At 35.5% G+C, this 20,984-nt stretch overlaps 1 protein-coding gene across 1 annotated transcript in view; it reads right to left on the bottom strand.

Annotated features, from left to right (window-relative positions):
• Positions 1–18,702: 18,702 nt before the first annotated feature.
• Positions 18,703–20,984, bottom strand: part of GAP43 (growth associated protein 43) — a 99,831-nt gene continuing 97,549 nt past the window's right edge. Inside the window, 1 exon segment of the mRNA XM_074302080.1 lies at positions 18,703–18,936. Coding sequence (XP_074158181.1) covers positions 18,848–18,936 — 89 coding nt within the window. The 3' untranslated portion in view covers positions 18,703–18,847.

The raw sequence follows: 20,984 nt of genomic DNA, 5'->3' as shown, positions 1-20,984 counted from the left end.
CTTTTTCTTGTCTTCCTTACATTTTATTCCTCTCCACATACTCTATTAGCCTGTAACTGTCCTTTTTGCTGTTCCTCCTCTTATACAACACTCCATCTTCCAACTTCATTTCTTTTCACTGTTGTGTCTTATATCTAGAATGCTTTTCCTCTTCATCTCTACCCTGTACTTCCCTGGTTTCATTCAAGACTTAGTTCAAAAACCATTTTCTTTCTTTCCAGGGCCTCTTTCTCTACTAATAGTGCTTCCCCTCTGAGATTGTCTTACATTTATACTGTAAATACCTTGTATGGAAATTTTATTATTATTATTATTTTACAAATTTTCTCCTACATTTGAATGTATTTTTGGGGACAGGAGCTATGTTTTTGCCTTTATTTGTGTCACCAATCCTTAGATCAGTGAAATACAAAATATCCCTTTAATAAATACTACAAGTTCTGAATAATGTTTGAGTGTAAATATCTATAGAATCCAGGGAGATTCCTTATAATAATTATCATTAAGGCAGCAGTTACTTTCTAGCTCATTTGATCAAGATAAAAACCTTAATGGGTATGAAAAATCATTCCAATTTAGGACAAGTTAAATTTAACTTTTCTTTTTTAATTATTTCATTATAGCTTTTTATTTACAAGATATATGCATGGGTAATTTTTAAGCATTGACAATTGCAAAACTTTTTGTTCCAACTTTTCCCCTCCTTCCCCTCACCCCTTCCCCCAGATGGCAGGTTGACCAATACATGTTAAATATGTTAAAGTGTAAGATAAATACAATATATGCATACATGTTCTTACAGTTATTTTGCTGTACAAAAAGAATCAGACTTTGAAATAGTGCACAATTAGCCTGTGAAGGAAATCCAAAATGCAGGCAAACAAAAATAGAGGGATTGGGAATTCTATGTAGTAGTTCATAGTCATCTCCCAGAGTTATTTCCCTGGGTGTAGATGGTTCAATTCATTTATGCTCTTTTGGAACTCATTTGATTCATTTCATTGTTGAAGAGGGCCACGTTCATAGAATTGATCATCATATAGTATTGTTGTTGAAGTATATAATAATCTCCTGGTCCTGCTCATTTCACTCAGCATAAGTCTCTCCAGGCCTTTCTGAAATCATCCTGTTCGACATTTCTTACAGAACAATAATATTCCATAATATTCATATACCAAAATTTATTCAGCTATTCTCCAATTGATGGACATCAACTCAGTTTCTAGTTTCTGACCAATAAAAAGAGGGCTGCCACAAACATTTTTGCACAAACAGGTCCCTTTCTGTTCTTTAAGATCTTTTTGGGATATACACCCGGAAGTAACACCACTGGATCAAAGGGTATGCACAGTTTGATAACTTTTTGAGCGTAGTTCCAAATTGCTCTCCAGAATGGCTGGATGTATTCACAATTCCACCAACAATGTATCAGTGTCCCAGTTTTCCCACATCCCCTCCAACATTCTGCATTATCTTTTCCCGTCATTCTAGCCAATCTGACAGGTGTGTCTGGTATCTCAGAGCTGTCTTAATTTTCATTTCTCTGATTAATAATGACTTGGAGCATCTTTTCATATGGCTAGAAATAGTTTCAATTTCTTCATCTGAGAATTGTCTGTTCATTTCCTTTGACCATTTATCAATTGGAGAATGGCTTGATTTCTTATAAATTGGAGTCAATTTTCTATATATTTTGGAAATGAGGCTTTATCAGAACCTTTGACTGTAAAAATGTTTCCCCAGTATATTGCTTCCCTTCTAATCTTGTCTGCATTAGTTTTGTTTGTACAAACACTTTTCAATTTGATATAATCAAAATTTTCTATCTTGTGATCAATAATGATCTCTAGTTCCTCTTTGGTCATAAATTCCTTCCTCTTCCACAGGTCTGAGAGGTAAACTATCCTATGTTCTTCTAATTTATTTATAATCTCATTCTTTATGCCTAGGTCATGAACCCATTTTGACCTTATCTTTGTGTATGGTGTTAAGTGTAGATCAATGCCTAGTTTCTGCCATACTAATTTCCAGTTTTCCAGTTTTTATCAAACAGTGAGTTCTTATCCCAAAAGCTGGAGTCTTTGGGTTTGTCAAACACTAGTTTTTAGTTTCCAATTACATTTTGGTCTATCTATAACTTTTTATTGAATGTAGCTTTTATTGCATCGTGATCTGAAAAGAAAGCATTTACTATTTCTGCCTTCCTGCATTTAATTTCGAGGTCTTTATGTCCTAATATATCATCAATTTTTGTATAGGTTCCATGAACTGCTGAGAAGAAAGTATACTCCTTTCTGTCACCATTCAGTTTTCTCCATAGATCTATCATACCTTATTTTTCTAATATTCTATTTACCTTTTTAATTTCTTTTTTTCATTTGTTTTGGGGTTTGATTTATCCAATTCTGAGAGTGCAAGGTTGAGATCTCCCACTATTATAGTTTTGCTGTCTATTTCTTCTTACAACTCTCTTAACTTTTCCTTTTGCAAATTAGGTGCTATACCACTATTTAGTATTGATATTGCTTCATTGTCTATGCTACCCTTTAGCAAGATATAGTTTCCTTCCTTATCTCTTTTAATTAGATCATTTTTTTCTTATACTTGATCTGGGATAAGGATGGGTACCCCTGCTTTTTTGACTTCACCTGAAGCATAATAGATTCTGCTCCAACATTTTACCTTTATTCTGTATGTATCTCCCTGCTTTAAATGTATTTCCTGTAAACAACATATTGTAGGGTTCTGATTTTTGATCCAGTCTGCTCACATTTACAGTTAAAATTACTAATTTTGTATTTCCTCCCATCTTATTATCCCCAGATTATGCTCTTCTTTTTCTTGCCCCCCCCCTTACCCCATTTCTCACTTTCCCAGTATTAAACTTATGGGCATCACTTGCATCATGCAGCTCTCCCTCTTTAACATCCCTCCCTCCGCCCTTTGAATCCCTTCCCCTTTCTTGTACCCTTCCCTTATTACTCTTTTCCTATTCCCTTTTCCTCTCCCACTTTTTGATGATGTGAGAGAAGTTTCTCTGTAAAACAAATATGTCAATTATTTTCTCTTTGAGTCAAATCTGATGAAAGTAAGATTCACACAATGTTCCTCCCCCTCTCTAAATTCCCTCAGATATGATAGGTTTCCTTTGCCTTTTCGTGGGATATAGTTTCTCTGTTTTTATCTCCCCTTTTCCCTTTTTCTGACACTATCCCCTTTCCATTTCTACTTCCTTTTTTTATGTTATATCAGTAAAATCAAATTATACGTGTACTCTTTATGTATATCCATAACAGAAATACAGTTCTCAAGAGTCCTTTTTACCTTTTTCTGTTTCTCTTGAGTCCTATGGTTGGAGATCAAATTTTTGGTTTAGATCTGTTTTTTTTTTTTTTTTTTTTTTCCTTAGAAAGAAATAGAATTCATCTGTTTCATTAAATGTCCATCTTCTATTTTGATTACATCAAACTAAAAAGTTTCTGTACAAATAATACTAATGCAAACAAGATTAGAAGGGAAATAACAAATTGGGAAAATATTTTTAAAAACAAAGGTTCTGATAAAGGTCTCATTTCCAAAATATATAGAGAACTGACCCTAATTTATAAGAAACCGAACCATTCTCCAATTGATAAATGGTCAAAGGATATGAATAGACAATTCTCAGAGGAAGAAATTGAAACTATATCCACTCACATGAAAGAGTGTTCCAAATCACTACTGATCAGAGAAATGCAAATTAAGACCACTCTGAGATACCACTACACACCTGTCAGATTGGCTAAGATGACAGGAACAAATAATGATGAATGTTGGAGGGGATGTGGGGAAACTGGGACACTAATACATTGCTGGTGGAGTTGCGAAAGAATCCAGCCATTCTGGAGAGCAATCTGGAATTATGCCCAAAAAGTTATCAAACTGTGCATACAGCGCTACTACTGGGATTATATCCTAAAGAAATACTAAAGAGCGGAAAAAGACATATATGTGCCAAAATGTTTGTGGCAGCTCTCTTTGTTGTAGCTAGAAACTGGAAGATGAATGGATGTCCATCAGTTGGAGAATGGTTGGGTAAATTGTGGTATATGAAGGTTATGGAATATTATTGCTCTGTAAGAAATGACCAGCAGGAGGAATACAGAGAGGCCTGGAGAGACTTAAATCAACTGATGCTGAGTGAAATGAGCAGAACCAGAAGATCACTGTACACTTCAACAACAACACTGTATGAGGATGTATTCTGATGGAAGTGGAAATCTTCAACATAAAGAAGATCCAACTCACTTCCAGTTGATCAATGATGGACAGAGGTAGCTACACCCAGAGAAGAAACACTGGGAAGTGAATGTAAATTGTTAGCACTAAATATCTGTCTGCCCAGGTTGCATGTACCTTCGGATTCTAATGTTTATTGTGCAACAAGAAAATGATATTCACACACATGTATTGTACCTAGACTATATTGTAACACATGTAAAATGTATGGGATTGCCTGTCATCGGGTGGAGGGAATAGAGAGAGGGGGGGATAATTTGGAAAAATGAATACAAGGGATAATATTATAATATATATATATATATATATATATATATAATAAAAAATTAAAAAAAAAATGTCCATCTTCTTCCATGGAAGAAAATGCTCAGCTTAGCTGGGTAGTTTATTCTTGGCTGCATTACAAGTTCTTTTGCCTTAAGAATATCAAATTCCAGGCCCTTCAATCTTTTAATGTGGAGGCAGCCAGATCTTGAGTGACTCTTATTGTGGCACCTCGGTATTTGAATTGTTTTTTTTCTGCCTGCTTGTAATATTTTTTCCTTAGTCTGATAGTTCTGAAATGTTGCCACAATATTCCTTGCAGTTTTTATTTTAGGGTCTTTTTCAGAAGGTGTTCAATGAATTTTTTCTATGCCTATTATAACTTCTGATTCTATTACATCTGGGCAGTTCTCTTTGATGATATCCTGTAAAATAGTATCTAGGTTCTTTTTTTCATCATAATTTTTGGGAAGTCCAATGATCCTCAGATTATCTCTCCTAGATCTATTTTCCAGGTCTGTTGTTTTCCAAGTAGATATTTTATACTTTTTTTCTAGTTTTTCATTTTTTTTTTTTTGTTTTGTTTTTGGTTTTGCTTGATCTGATTCTTGATCTGATCTCAATGAATCATTTATTTCTGTTTGTTCAATTCAGATTTTTAATGAATTATTTTCTTCATTAGCCTTTTTTGTTTCTTTTTGTATATGCCCAATTGAGTTTTTAAATGAGCTGTTTTGCTCTATGGAATTATTTTCCATTTCAATATATATATATATATATATATATATATATATATATATATATATTTTTTTTTTTTTTTTTTTTTTTTTTTTTCTTACTGAGTTATTTTCTTTTTCTAATTCACAAATCCTAACTTTCTTGGGAGTTCTTTACCTTTTCCAATTCATAAATTCTGTTTCCCTGCACTTCCTGGGAGTTCTTTACCTTTTCTAATTCACGTTTCAGGAAGTTGTTACTCTCTTGCATAGCTTCTCTTTCCTGTCTACATTTTATTTCTGGTTCTCTTTTAAGATTTTTTTATAGTTTCTTCTAGGAGAACCTTTTGTTGGGGACCAGGTTACATCCTCCTTTGGGGTATTGTCTGGAGACTATCTGCTATTAATCTCCTGGGGATGAAAACCTGCTCTCTTTCTGTATAGAAACTATCAATGGTCCCTTTGATTTTTTTACTCATTTTTTAAAGGCCTTTAGGGTCTGCCTTCAGGATCAAGGAGGTTACCAGTTTCCTCTGCAGAACAGGACTAGGTATATGGCTGTCCTGTCTGTGGGCTGCAAAGAGCTGCTGAGCTGTGGAAGTTCCCAGGGAGGGCACTGGGAGGAGACCCACTGTGAGGATTAGTGACTGCCTTGGGCTAGAGGCTGAGCAGTGAAAGTATCACTGCCCCCTGCAAAAGCCCACTTTGAGTATTAGCAGTTACCCTATCCCTCAAGGCACCAGAAGTGTTTCTGCCTGGGGAACTTGGTCAAGCTGGGGAAATTCTATTGCCCCAGCCCAAGCCCCTCACTGTGCAGATAAGAGGCTGCCTCAGGCTATGCCTCTGCTCGGCAGATTTTATGACTGCCCCCAAGAAAGACCCTAGCTGCAGAATGCCACTGAAGAGCTGTGTTATGGTCTGTGCTGAGACACTTGTGGTCCTGGGTGGGCACAGCGAGATCCTGTTAGGCTCTGGAGTCCTTCAGAGTACTCTCTACCCTAGGCTCTAATTTCTCTGCTGGTCCACTACTCTGCAACCAAAGCAAAGCAGTCAGGCTATGGCAGAGAGCTCTATGTAAACCTTCCAACCACGAAAGCTGCCTCTGCTCCTAGTTCTATCCCTGCCTGTGCTGGTCTGTTTCCACCACTCAGGACAAACCTTTTCTGGTGATCTTCCAAATTATCTTCGGCTGGTAAGTTGTTGTACTTCCAATCTTCATGAATTTTACCAGTCAAGTGCTATTTTTGAGGCTGATATTTAAAAAAATTGGTAATGAGGGTATGATGGGTATGATAGGAGCTTAGAAAGTCAAGTATGCCTTCTCTGCCATCTTGGCTCCACCCCCCCTAAATTTAATTTTTCTATGAAATGTCATGATGCCCAGCAAGTATTTGATATTGTAAAATCTGAATTCAGGAGATAGAGGCTAGATTTGTATATTAGGAAGTCATTTGCTTCAGAGATGTTACAATTGAACACATAGGAGATGATGACAGAGAGGGACAGAAGGAGAGAAAGAGAGAGAGAGAGGGAGAGAGGGAGAGAGAGAGAGAGAGAGAGAGAGAGAGAGAGAGAGAGAGAGAGAGAGAGAGAGAAGTGTGGGGGATAGAGACAGACAGACAGAGATGGGGAGGTAATTAAAACAGAGGTTCTTAACATATTGTGGATTTCCTTTCATCATAATTTTAAAAATCAAATTAAAAGGAGATTTCACCAGATGGCTAAATGGATCTATGATTTTCTCTCCCTCTCCTTCCCTCTCTTTCCATCCTTTCTTTTCTCCCTTTCTCCTTTCATATCTCTCTCTCTCTCTCTCTCTCTCTCTCTCTCTCTCTCTCTCTCTCTCTCTCTCTCTCTCTCTCTTCTCTCTCTCTCTCTCTCTCTCTCTCTCTCTCTCTTTTTCTGCTAGCTGGGATTGGAGTCAAGCTTGACTAGTCAACTATGGCAAGAAGAAAAGCCATTCTTTATTTGTAGCAAAAGAGGAGTGAATAGGAAAAGACATTGAGGAGATTTGAAATACAGGATTGGGAAGAAAAGCAAGCGGTCATAATGGATAGGCTCTATTTATCAGTGAAGTATGACTCTAGCTCCTCACCTGAGAGAAAATGGTACAGGAAAAGAAGATGAGGGGAGAGGTGAGGAGGAAAAAGGGAAGGAGGAAAGGAGAGAAGGAACTAGGGGAGGGAAAGAAAAGGGAGAAGAGAAAAAAAAATGAAAAGAGAGGAGACAAGCAGAGAAGAAAAGAGAAGTGTAATGTTCTTTTTTAGTTTTCTATAAATCTTGGGAGCAGTCTTCTTTTCAGCTGATTAATCACCTCAAGATTAGCCAGGTGTTAAAGTCCAAAGTCTAAATTCTTTATTATCTCCTTGCCTGGGGCCTAGGTAGTTTTCTTAGAGGCCTATCAGAATCTTGGTTTCAGTGGAGAGAGCAGGAGGACAGACCACCATTAGGCTGATGAAGATCTTTTCCCTTGGCTCCCAGAGCTTGAGCTCCCACCTCCAGTCCTCTGTCTTCTCTGGCTCTTCTGAGTCTCTCTCTCTGAGCCCTTCTGACTCTGTCTCTGGCTCTCAGTTCAAGAGCTTAGCTTCAGCCTACAGCCACACAAAGGTGGATGATGGAATGAATCTTCTCTGCCTCCTTTGTCTGAATTTGTCTCAGCTTATATGCTCTACACTGAGTATAAACCAATCATTATATCACTAGGAAACCATTATTTGTTGAAGGTTAAATCAATCATATTGAATTTAGAGAACTATTAAGCACACATTGCTAAACTAGATAATCCTTGTTTCATTAATATCTTGTAAGAATCTTGTTTCAGAGTTCTGGCCCATAATGGAGAAGAGCAGATCTATGTTACAAACTTTGTGAGGAACATGATAAACTGCACCTTCAAAAAACAGAGAGGTATCCAATTGGAGGAGTAGCCCTAGTTGAATAAATTATTCAAGTCTACACATGTTCTGTCTCACTGATGGCATGGGGCCCAGCAGGAGGTTGCTCTTCATGTGCATGTAGCAAGGCAAAGAAGACTGATTTTTCCTAGCTATTTCTCTATCTATTTTCTTTAATTGTGTCTCTGACTTGAACCTATGTGTTTTCTGGTTCAGTTTATTAAAAAGCAAACACTGTGGTGGGTTCATACATAGTTGTGTTGAATTGATAATGACCCAAAGTAACCTTGAACCTGAATAGAGCCTTCTCAAATCCACACATGATAAAAACCAAATTATACTCACTTTATAAGGGAGTAATGCAGCAAATAACTTAAAAGAATATAGGATTCATAAGTAGTTTCCCTAGTCACTCTGGTATCCCACTTTCAGATTGTTAGTGATTAGTTGTTAAATCATAGATTTACAGTTTAGAAGAAATTAGAGAGGTTTCTTTCATATATTCTAGATATAATCCAGCACTCTTATTTCAAAGATGAGGAAATTGTAATTTAAGAAGGCTGAAGACCTTGCTTAAGAATTAGATGAGAGTTTAGTTTCCACAGAGTTAAATAAGAAAAATGAAACTGAAACCTGAGAAAAGGAACCTAAAAGTTACAAAACATATACAAGGAAGTCACAAATCAGAATAAAAAGCACTATGAGAAGTTAGTAGAATAAGAAACCTATGAGATGTAACCAGGGGTGGGGACTCATACTCAGATAGGGAAATTAAATGCTCTGGATAGACTGTAACCACTGTAGCACTCAGTAAGTCAGGAATCAGGGGAGAGATTGGCATTTCAGGACAGGGTATAAAAAGACATGTTTTTTTGATCTTAAATGTGCCTACTACCTTAGATACCCACTCTTGCAACAACATAAAATAAAATCCTTTCCTGGCTTCATCAATGGGTCTGAACAGTTATTGTATAGTTATTGGTAAGTTTGTGTCTTACATAAATAAGATTAGCTATATGAATTATAAGTATAGGATTTAAACCTAGGTTTTCTGACTCCAGAAACAATGTTCTTTTCACCAGGTTATGCTAGACCTCATCCTTTTCATATCCTTTTTCTTGGATCAAGTTTGTTCTGGAAGAAAGGAATGATTCCCTGGCATTTCCAATTTTATCACATAGAGTGCTTAGTAATTTAATATCCTGTGCCTTTCCCATATATAATATTTATTTTCTAATATGACCCTAATCCTATATATTATAAAAACAAGTCTTTTTTTCTGGTTAATTGTAATCTAGACCATTTCTGAATAGAAAGACTGTTAAATACAGTATTCACATCACTGTGGTTTTTTTCTCTGTAAAATGAAAGGGCAGAAGAGGGAAATTGGATTATGTGATTTCTAAGGTCCCTTCTAGCTCTAACCTTGTATATAGTCTTTTGTTCAATTTTTTTTTTCAGTCATGTCCAACTCTTTGTGACCCCATTTGGGGTTTTCTTGGCAGAGATACTGAAGGAGCTTGCCATTTCCTTCTCTAGCTTATTTTACAGATGAGGAACTAAAGTAAACCAGGTTAAGTAACTTGACCAGTGTTACTAGAATACATAAATGTCTGTGACTGTATTTGAACTCAAGAAGAAGCATTTTTCTGACGTCAGGCCCAGCATTCTATCTTTAATTGGCTGCAATTAAAAACAAAATAATACATTCACAGAGAAGAACAAATCACATTCCAATCTACCTCAAACTTTTTAATTGAAGGGACTATGTAACCCCAACAATATTCTCCCAAAAGATTATTTAATGACTGAATATTCCCTTAGCAAAAAATTATTTTTCAATCTCAGTTTCTAGGAAAAAAAAAGAATAATAGTTAGGAATAAGTTTGCTGCAAAAACAGTGCTATATGGATTTGTGTTATCTTTCAAATAATGAATTGGCCTAAGTTCATTATTCATAAGGAATCAGAGATTTTAAAAAAATATCATGGGAAAGAAAAGAAGCTCTGTTTCCAGAAGTTTTGTTGATGTCATTGTGATTGTTTACAGGATTGCCATTGTAAACTCAGCTCAAAAGCTATTTGCACATAACTTTCCTTATTTATGGAGACAGGTCATTCAACACTCCTATGTCTACTTGAGGAGCAGTGTTATTGAGAGTTAGAGAAAAGAGGGAAGTTGGTCCTCTAGCTTCTGGTTTCAAGAGAAAATAATTCCAGATTCTCATGTCAGCTTCTTGGCAGATACTTTTTTTTTCTTCAAGGATCTGAAAAAATCTGGAACCCATGACTTCCCTCTTGAAGTTGGATGCTACAAGAGCAGGATCTCTCTTCTCTCAACCTCTCATCAATTCCATCCCTTTCATAGAATTGAATAGTGGAATGTCAATCAATCTTTTTCAGTGAGTTTAGCTTTATGCAATTGGTCTTAGAGCCATAGGTTGTACCATTCATTTATTTGTAGCTATGTTTCCAATTTAATCCAATGGTCTCTGCCCTCATGAAGCCTGTATTCTATTATACATAAACAAGTAAGTGAATTCAAGGCACATACAAACACTAAGTGATTTCAGGCTTGAGGATGTGCAAATAATCTTAAGTGGGAGACAAAACCTGAATTGTGCCTTGAAGGAAGTGAAGAAATCTATGAAGTAAGTATTTTTCCAGACATAAAGGAATACTAATACAAAGTCAAATAGAAATAGAATGTAATATACTAAGAACAGCTGGTGTGTTAGACTGGAGCAGAATTAATGAAAGGAGAAACATGAAAAAATCTTAGGAAGGTAGTCAGAACAGAGAGGTCTTTAAAGCCTAAGGTTTTTTTGTTTAATACTGGAGGCAATATTTTAAGAACATTTTTTTGGCATCTTTTTTAAAAAGGATCAAATAAGGGAGGGAGTGAAAAAAGAGAAATCTAGGAAATAGTCTGTTGCAATATTTTAAGTGAGGAGTAATGAAAGTTTGGAACTAGGATAGAGACTGAGTAAAAGTAAATAAAAGTTATTGAGAAGACAAATTTATTGAAGTTTGGTAACTGATTGATTATAAAAATTTTGGAAGAGGAAAGAGTCAAGGATGATGCCAGGTGTGAACCTAGATGACTGAAGATGCTGGTTATTTCATCAATAGAAATATGAAAGTTTGAAGGAGAGTTGGGTTTGGGGAGAAACTCACATGTTTCAATCAGATTGCTAAGTTTTATGCAACATTTGAGTAAAAATGTCTTTTGGGTAGTAGGAAATTTGGGGTTGCAATTTAGCAGAGAACCTGTAAAATAGCAAATAACTGACTGAAAGCCCAATATGAACAGCATTTGTTACAGGATATGTTTGATGTTACTTATAATATAGAGCATAACAATCCCTGAACTATTTACTTTCAATATTGATTGATTTTAAGGATTAAATGAGATAACATGTAAATCTAAAATATAATATTCTACCCTATTTCTAGCTCAAAGTCTTTGCTTTAGGGGTAGCATAGACAGTGTTAGATTTATAGTCAGGAAGACCTGGATTCAAATCCAGTCTCTGACCCTTATTGTCCATGTAACCACGAACAAGTTGCTTAACTTCTCCAAAGCTTAAGTTTTAATTTGTAAAATAGGTATAACACTAGTAACTACTTCCCAATATAATTATGAAGCTCATTGTGAAGCTCATTTACATATGAAACACCTTGAAGAACTTAACAAAATATATAAATGATAACGATAATAATTATTATTTATTTCATAATTATACATATAGGGCTTTTAAAAGAAGCACCTTGTGGATGGCTGTTTGATGTTTTGATTCATAGGAAAAATAATTTATTGGAAACCATCATGGTTCCCTAACAAATGAAAAACTGATGTTATTGCAAGTTTGTACCAATTGAGTTTTATGTGCATTATTAGTCAGAATTTTCAAAGTATTATAATTTAAAGAACTTGGGATATTTTCATATATAAACTTTCTGGGTACTTCTGAAATGTGGATATCAATCTGTACAATTGCTTTTTACTTCTCAAAACTGAATTGCTTTGACTATAACACACTGCTGGGACCCAGTACCCAGAACCCAGGCTTCTAGAAAGTTTGATATTAATGCAAAGGCTTTTGGGAAAAATATATGAAGAAACTATGTAGAAATATGTTCTCAAGGGAAAGAATTCTGTCTCTAGGCAGGACAATAGTAAGAACTGCTCAATTTGAAGTACTTGTTTCTAAAATGGTCCTGGAATGGTCTTAATGTACCGTTAGCCATACTTTCAACAGTCTCTTAACTTTATATTTCCCCATTCCAGCATTGTACACTCAACCAACCTCCCCTCCCCATCACACATTTTTTTCCAAGGAAAACAAATAAAAATTAATAAATTACAAATAAAAAAACTTTTCTTAGACTTACCAATAAATACTTATTAGTTCTTTCTTTTTTCTTTTGAGTCCTATGTATATGGGTTTAGATGTATAGGATGTGTTTACCCTCTGGTGTGAGGGTTGCCAAACCCTTTTCAGAGCAGCTTTCTTCCTTTGGTATGTATCTAATCCATCTAACTCTCACCTATGGGTCTATGAAGCTGTAGCACATGCAGTTGTCACAGCCCCATAAAATGTTTTGGCAGGTGGGTTAATAAGTTAGAGGGGTATCTACCCCAGACATGTGAAGGCTTCCTCTATAGAATGGGTGGGTGGATAAGAACAAAGGCCTGAAGGTGGCTTAAGTGGGCACTGTAGAGTGCCTTAGAGCTTGGTTAGACATTGAAGATACCAATGCATCAATTAGTTATCTTGATTCTGTTCCATTATTTTACTGAGATGAGCCTCGAAGAGATAGTGAGACTGACTACTTCTCTGCCTACCTTAAATACAATTTGTGCATTAAGCAAAAGACATCTCCCATACTATTTTTGCCAATTTTACATGGACAATTTGTACCCAGTGTGTGGTTGAGTATTCCAAGCCCATATTTGTTAGGATTACAAGGTGAGAACTCAGGTTGTCTGGGCAATTCTCTAGCTCAGAATTCACACCTTCATTTCCGGCCTTTAGGGGGAGTTGACACCTTTGAACTTCTGAAAAGGAGTTTACACAACCTTTAAAAGGAGCAAGTTCATTGGTTGAAGTATTTCCCCAGGCCCCGTTGAGTTCTCACTACAATCTCTTCGAGGATAAAAGAAGGCAGCATTGGATCTGGAGAGTAGTCTAGTCTGGGACTGAGTTGAGACGGCGGATGACCGGACCTTTACACATACTGATCTGATCAGCCATAGTTGGGTACCCTGTAACTTGACTCTAAGACGTGGTCATTTTGATCCTCTTTGAAAATGAAAAACAACCAAACAACTGACCAACATGAGTTTATCATACTCCTATGGTTATATATGGCTGACCTTGTGATTTTAGAAGAGAGAAATTTAAGGAATGGGAAACAAGTCACCTGATCTAAGGACTCTAATTCAGTAACAATTCTGGTAATAGAATCTAGTTGTTCCAACTTCCCTTTCTCTCATTTTACTTATGTCAAATACCCTATTGTCCTTTACTAACTCTTGGTAACAGAGCTGATTTTGTTTTTTAATTATATACCATCTTTATCATGAAGGAGACACACAGCTCCTTCCATTTCACATCTATATTGTCTCCCAGTGAGTATTGCCCATGGACAATCTGAATTATGTGTCCATCATTTTTTTTCTCCATTTTACTAATCTGCTATGACTAAACTCTAAGTTCTCCACAGTGCCTGCTTCATGGCCATTGGAACAAAATTGTTTTTTATCCACCCATTCTAATGGCAGAAATCATCACTTGCTTGGAGTAGACACATCTTCCAAATTACCAGTGGGTTTGAAACATATTGGTGTGTGTGCATGTGTTTGTGCATGTGCGTGCGTGTGTGTTTGTGTGTGTGTGTGTAGGATGTTGGGGAGGGAGGTGTGATAGCTACATATGGGAGGGGGAAGGGGTTGGGGCTGTGTACAAGTGTGAGTGTGTATGGGTATGTGTGGTTCCAAGAAGCAGTAGTATGTACTGCAGTTACTCCTGGAAAACCATCTCAACAGATGGGCTAAATCAGGCTGACTCACAGAATGATAGTATATAAAACTTATTCTAAAATTGCTTTTCATGCCTCCATAAACATTTGGGTTTTGCCTTACTGGTTGGCTATAACATATCCAAAGTGGCTAGAGAAACCAGAGAGTCCTAAGACATTAAGTTGGTGAATGGAGTAGAGGATAAGAAGCAAAAAATCCCTCTACACTATGAGACGTCCTCAATAAGTGGCCAACCCACCTCTTCCAATTAATAAAGTGCTAATTACTTCCAGAATTCCCCTATGTCATTTTTGAATATATGGTTGTGAGGAAGTTTGGGGTTTGGGTTTGGGTTTTTTAAAGAGAGAGATAAACTCTGGCTCCCTGTAACTTCCATCTGTTGATCCTCCTTTGCTATTCTATAAATTGAGAACTCTGCATGGGAAGGGAAGACATAAGAGCTAAAAAAACAAATAATTGTTGTATGTGGGTATAACTGGTGTTAGGGCTACAGTGTGAACCACCAAGCAATATAGATGCTATTGATACTAGAACACACCAGCCAGTGGTGGTTATAAGACCCAGGATACAGTGCTTCTTCTTCTTCTTCTTGTTCATCCTTCCTTCTATAAGAGGACCAAGGACATCCAAAGGGTAATATCTTCACTTACAAGTGAATGAGATTTAAGTGAAGCAGAGCTATTCTTAAAACCAAGATTCCATTGTTTCTAGCTATTATTATGGATTCAATTGGAAGAATAATAATAGAGAGAATAAATCTATGCTAGGACAAAAAAAAGTTTTATCCATGTGTCACACTTTATATAAATTGTCTATATAAATGTTGGCAATCTTGGGTATCTGAACATCAGTCACTGGCTGTGGATCACTATTTCTTCAGATAGAGAGTAGACTTGTAATATCTTTGGTTTGAGGAACTCCCAGATGAGAAAACTCTATCTACTAATGTAAGTGTATACTAGTATTTCCTAGGGCAATCTATCCTCCAATTATCTGGTCTGTTTCTGTTATTCCCCTTTCCTTAATTAAAAAAATGCAGTGCCTTTCTTTTACCATTAAGAGTCAATGTGATATAAATGTTATGGAATATTATTGTTCTATAAGAAACGGTCAGCAAAATGATTTCAGAGAGGCCTGAAGAAACTTACATAAACTGATGCTAAGTGAAATGAGCAAAACCAGGAGATCATTATACATGGCAACAAGACTATACAATGATCAATTCTGATGGATGTGGCTCTCTTTAACAATGAGATGATTCAGACCAGTTCTGATGATCTTGTGATGAAGACAGCAATCTTCACCCAGAATTGGGTATGGTTCACAAAATAGCATTTTCACTCTTTTTGTTGTTGTTGGCTTGCATTTTATTTTTCTTTCTCATCTTTTTCCTATTTGATTTGAGTTTTCATGTGCAGCAAGACAATTGTATAAATACATATGAGTATATTGGATTTAATATGTATTTCTACAATGTTTAATATTTTAAAAATCAAATTTTAAAAAAAGAGCCAATATAATATCTGCTTGGTTTTTAAAACTTTTTCTAATTTGGTCCCTGACTACAATTGTTCCATTCTTCTTATACTTTACTTCTTTCCAAGTACTCTGTGATCCTGTGACATTGGATCCCTTGACTTCCTTGAATCTGTGCATTTATTCTGGCTGTTTCAAAGGCCTGGAATTCTCTCCCTACTAATCTCTGCTTTCTGCCTATGATGATAACTTTCTTCAAGTATCAACTAAAACATCACTTTCTGCAAAAAGTCTTTCCTTATTCTCCTTTATGTTAGCACCTTTCCTGTGAAATCATTTTCAAAATATCCTGTATAAATTTTATTTGTAGATAATTAGTTGTATGCCGTTATCCCAGCATACAATCCACAGTTATGCTGGACTATGAAAGTCTTGAAAGCAAATACTGTTTTTTAAATTTTTTTTTTGTATCCCCAGAACTTATCACACTACCTAGAATATAACAGGCATTAAATAAATTCTTGTTGACTTGACCAAAAAGTTAAATGACTAGCATATGGTTACAAAGCTAAGGTTTGAACTCAGATGTTCCTGATTCTTGAGCCAGCTTTTAATTCACTACAACAAAGCTGCCTCCCATTACTCTTTCTGAAATCTGACAAAAACTTAGTCAAGTAATTCATGTGACCCCAAAGGACTTCCTGATTAACAAACAGAATTGCATTGTTGGCTCAAGATTAAGCAAAAATCCACATATTTTTAATATCTTTTTTATTTCCACACTTCAAGGATTTTGTGATTTCTTTGTTGTGAGAATTTGCTTTACCAATGCAGATTATAGTCCATCTTTGTTGACAGTCTTTAGAAATTGTTGTGGCTGAAAAGAAAAGGCGTCCCTATATGACCAAAGAAAGGAGCCTACCCAGCCTTCATATGACTGATTCTTGGATGGTACATCTATAATCTATTCCAAAATCTTTCTAGATTGGTATACTCTATGAAAGCTGTTACCCTACTGGTTCAGTCTTTGCAGATAAGGTAATAGATTAGAACTTTAATGGAAATTAATGTCATTGGCTGCTCTTATGTGGGCTTTTGTGTTTTCTAGTAGAAAACCATTTGAATTGATAAAAACCAAGCCAAAGAAGTGGCTTTAATGTTTTTAAAAGAATGATTGATCAAGTGCCTACAGCTAATAGGCTCATACTTGAGAATTAGAAGGGAATTAGAGTCCATTTAATATGAGCTCATTTTATAATTGAGGAAACTGAGATTCAGGGATGTTCAGCTAGTCTTCAAGTATTGTCATCCTCATCCCAAGCACTGTCTGCTCATGTTGTGATGAGATTCTTGTTTTCTATCAATTTGAAGTTTTTTTGTTTTGTTTTGTTTTGTTTTTTCCCCTTGAAGCTGGGGTTAAGTGACTTGCCCAGGGTCACACAGCTAGGAAGTGTTAAGTGTCTGAGACCAGATTTGAACTCCGGTCCTCCTGAATTCAAGGCTGGTGCTCTATCCACTGCGCCACCTAGCTGCCCCCCCAATATGAAGTTTTAAAATATCCACTGTTTTTGAAGTATTTATTTTAATTAAGTTTCTTCCTTTATAGCAGCAGGGGAGATGGGAGTTCTGTGTTTATAATATGCAGAGGTGGAATGGGCATGTGATCTCAGAGTACAAAGTAGAACATATTAATACATGTATGATAGTTTTGATTAAGTTGCCTAGTGGTTTTGTGGGGAGGGAATTTTTAATTGTCATACAAATAGTTGGGGACAATGAACTTTTTGCTTTGTTTTAGTTTGAACTATTTAATTTCAAATCAAAAATGTTTCAAAGATTTGGACTCAAGAGAAATGTGGCCTAGTCTAGTTAAAGATGCTTTCAATGGGCTATATTTCTTTCTCCCATCAACTTTTGGCAAGATTCTGATGACTATCCTGACTAGGGGTGTCCTGTAAGCATGTCAGTTAATAAATTAAATTTATTAATAAATTAAATTTATTAATAAATTAATAAATTGGACAGAGTGGATTGGTAGTTGGTTCAAAATAAATTTCTTTAAAAAATCAAAAAGTAAAGTTGAATTATGACTCCATTCCTGTGAGAATTGGAACAAGATTATCTTGCACAGCTATTGCGAAGCTCAAAAAGGATAAAGCATATAAAAACTTTTCACAAATGTCAGTAATTGTTGCTGTGTTATTTTTGTTCTTACCAAAACAAACAAACAAAAAAATTGCCTTCCATATATTTTGTATCGATCTTTTTGAAACATATTTGTATATTATCTATTCTACTAAAATATTAGTTACTTAAGGGCCTGGACCATGTTTTTGTTTTTCTTTGTATACTCAGTGCTTAATACAGTGCCTGGAACACAGTAAATACTTAATAAATCCCTGTTAATTGGCAATGCTTGTTGTTGCTATTCTCCAGTACTTAGCTTTCCCAGCTCAATGGTGTTACATTGATGTAACTACACCAAGAACATAGGAAGAAACATAGGTTATCAGCATATAGGGCAAACCAAGCTGGAGCCAAAGAGAAGATGATACAGAAACACAAAGTCATGCATTATGATTACTTTCATCATTTATTAATATTCAGATTGAAAAAGGAGTCTTGGAGCCGCAAGTTACGCTAATTGGCACATTTGCTTTATTTTTTTTTTAAACAAACTGGGTTTTTAATTTTTTTCCTTTTAGTTCATTCCATCACATTGAAAAGGAGAAAAGAAAAAACGTTTTTGAATTCACTCAATAGTTTGAACTCCTCAGATGAACGGAACATTGCACACACACTTGGAACAGAGAGAGAGGGAGTGTGGACTCCCAGAGGGCCACACGCACCAGATCAAAAAACTTGGATACAGTGCAAGAATTTCCCAAATGATTGGATCATCATTACCAAAAAACTCGCCATAACAACACCAAGAAACAAAGAAATGTTTAAGCCACACTGTTTGACTTGGGATCTTTCCTGCTTTTTTTTTTTTTTAAATGTTTGCCACACAGAGAGAAAGAGGGTTGTGGGGGGCAGGGGGAGAAGACAGGCCCACAGATGTGAGCAGGATAGGAAGTGGGACTTGGGAGTGAGGGGAAGGTAGAGGGTGCAGAGAGAGACATAGGTCAGGAGGAGGGAGGTAAGGGAGTCAGGGAGTCATTTCTTTAAGGTTCAGGCATGTTCTTGGTCCGCCTTGCTCTCATCTCCTTTCTCCTCCTCCTGCTGGGCACTTTCCATAGGTTTGGTTTCTTCTACAGCTTCTAAAGAAGACAAGAAGAGAAAAAAATAATAAAGGAAATTGTTAATATTGGTATATGATTGCTTTCAGGATTAAGTTCATTCACACTTACTGAGAAGGAAAAAAAGCTGTTGAGTCAAGAATCAATTTCCACAATAAAAATGTGTTGCTTTGAGATAATCACTCAATAAGCTATGGAAATTGATTCAAATCCAGTGGATAATTTTGGTGGTGAGGTTCTTCCTCAGAAGAAATGGTGACTATACCTACACAATAAACCCAGTTTCACATTCCAAGTCCTAAATTACAAGATATCAACACAACAACTCACATTTAAAAGCCCATAAGTCTACTTTCTTTAGAGTTAATTTGACCCATTTTATAATAAAAACATTAATACTAGTTTGTAACCACACTATATTTTTATAATTTTCAAAGTACATTTATATATATTTTCCATTTAAACATCTAAGCCATGATTAACAAATGTTTGTTGATGGGCTAAAAATTCATCTTCTACATGAAAACTTTTCTGCCAGAAGCTTAAGGTCCCATATGGGAGAGAAGTTGGAGAAGGAATATGTCAAGAACTTAAATGACTATAATACAAAATGGTAGAAAATAAAGTTAGAGTGACATTTAAGGGTCTATGAAAGGTCCAAAGAGAAAACAAATATTTCCATCTTAGGGCTGAACAAGTATTCATGATATTTAAACTATATATTAAAGGATAGATGTGCCCTCCCTTGGGGAAAATATGAAGGGAAGACACAAAAGCAACAGAGATTAGAGTAAGACAAAGATATGGAGGCATAGAAATAAAGAATATTCTTTAGGAGTCACTAGCAATCCAGTGTGGCTTTAATATAGAGATGAAGAACACATTGAGTGTAATATGAAATAGTTTATTATTATTATTATAAAGTATATTACATATAAAGTATATTATTATTATTAAACAATAGTATGAGAAAAGAATAAACAATAAGCTAGTACCAGATTCTGGACGATTTTGAAGGCCAAACTAATTACTTTAGACTTTGGCAGATGATAGCAAATCATGTGAAGGTATCTGAGCAGAAGTGCCCTGATTATATATATATATGTGAAAGGAAAGTTGGAATGGTTTATATTTGAATTGTGGCAGTGAGAACAGAAAGAAGGAATCAGATATTCAGAATGAATAAATCACCCCAGTGGACCTAAAGATATATGCTCACTGAAACCAATTTTGAGAACTCTCAAGAGAATCTTCTGAAGAATGAGAGGCCTTTTTGAAGTCTTTTTTAAAAGTTTCCTTAAACTACTCAAAAAGTTGATTTCATATCAAATGGTTAACTAACTATACTAATTAGTGGGTATCAATTACTATCACTAGTTTGTCTTTTTACTTTTAGTCATGAGAAGTTGTCAATCATTCTATCTTCTCTAGCTCACAAATATAGAATATTTCCAAAAATTTGTGGGAGACCCCTTTTTAAAAAATAAACATTGATGTTATTTCTAGAGTGGAGTGGGAGGAAAGAAAAACATTTACATGATAATTTTATTATATATTTAAAAGGAATAGCAAGACATATAATGGGTTTGCAGTTTCATGTGCAATTTTCTTTTTATTATACTATGTTATAGAAATGCTTATTTTATTCCATAAATTAAAAATAAAATAAATAAATATGAAAAAACATAATGCTCTTGGACTGGAGAATAGAGATTTAGATTGAAAAGCAGGAAAACTTGTATTCAAATCTTGACTCTAATTTCTACAATTGTGTGACTCTGGGCAAATTTCTTTACTTCTTAGCCTTCTTACTGATTCTTTAAATTTAAAGGTAGAGATCCTTAAGTGGTAGAGGGTATTTCATCATCTGAAAGTTCCCTATACTAATGAAATCATAGATCTACCCAATCTCTACAGTTAATCCAAAAGGCCAAATTTGTCCCATCAAAGTCTTTTCTTAGTCACCTTTTTTACTTCTTCCTTCTTTTCTTTTTTTTAAAACTCTGTAAGTCTGTGGAGACCTTCTCTGTGGGTTGAACAGCAGTTAGAATGCCACTGATATCATCAAA

This window comes from Sminthopsis crassicaudata, chromosome 3 (assembly GCF_048593235.1).
Source record: "Sminthopsis crassicaudata isolate SCR6 chromosome 3, ASM4859323v1, whole genome shotgun sequence".
NCBI classification, from domain to species: Eukaryota; Metazoa; Chordata; class Mammalia; order Dasyuromorphia; family Dasyuridae; genus Sminthopsis; species Sminthopsis crassicaudata.
The sequence above is the reverse complement of the archived record's forward strand: the minus strand, read 5'-3'. Positions and strand labels throughout refer to the sequence as shown.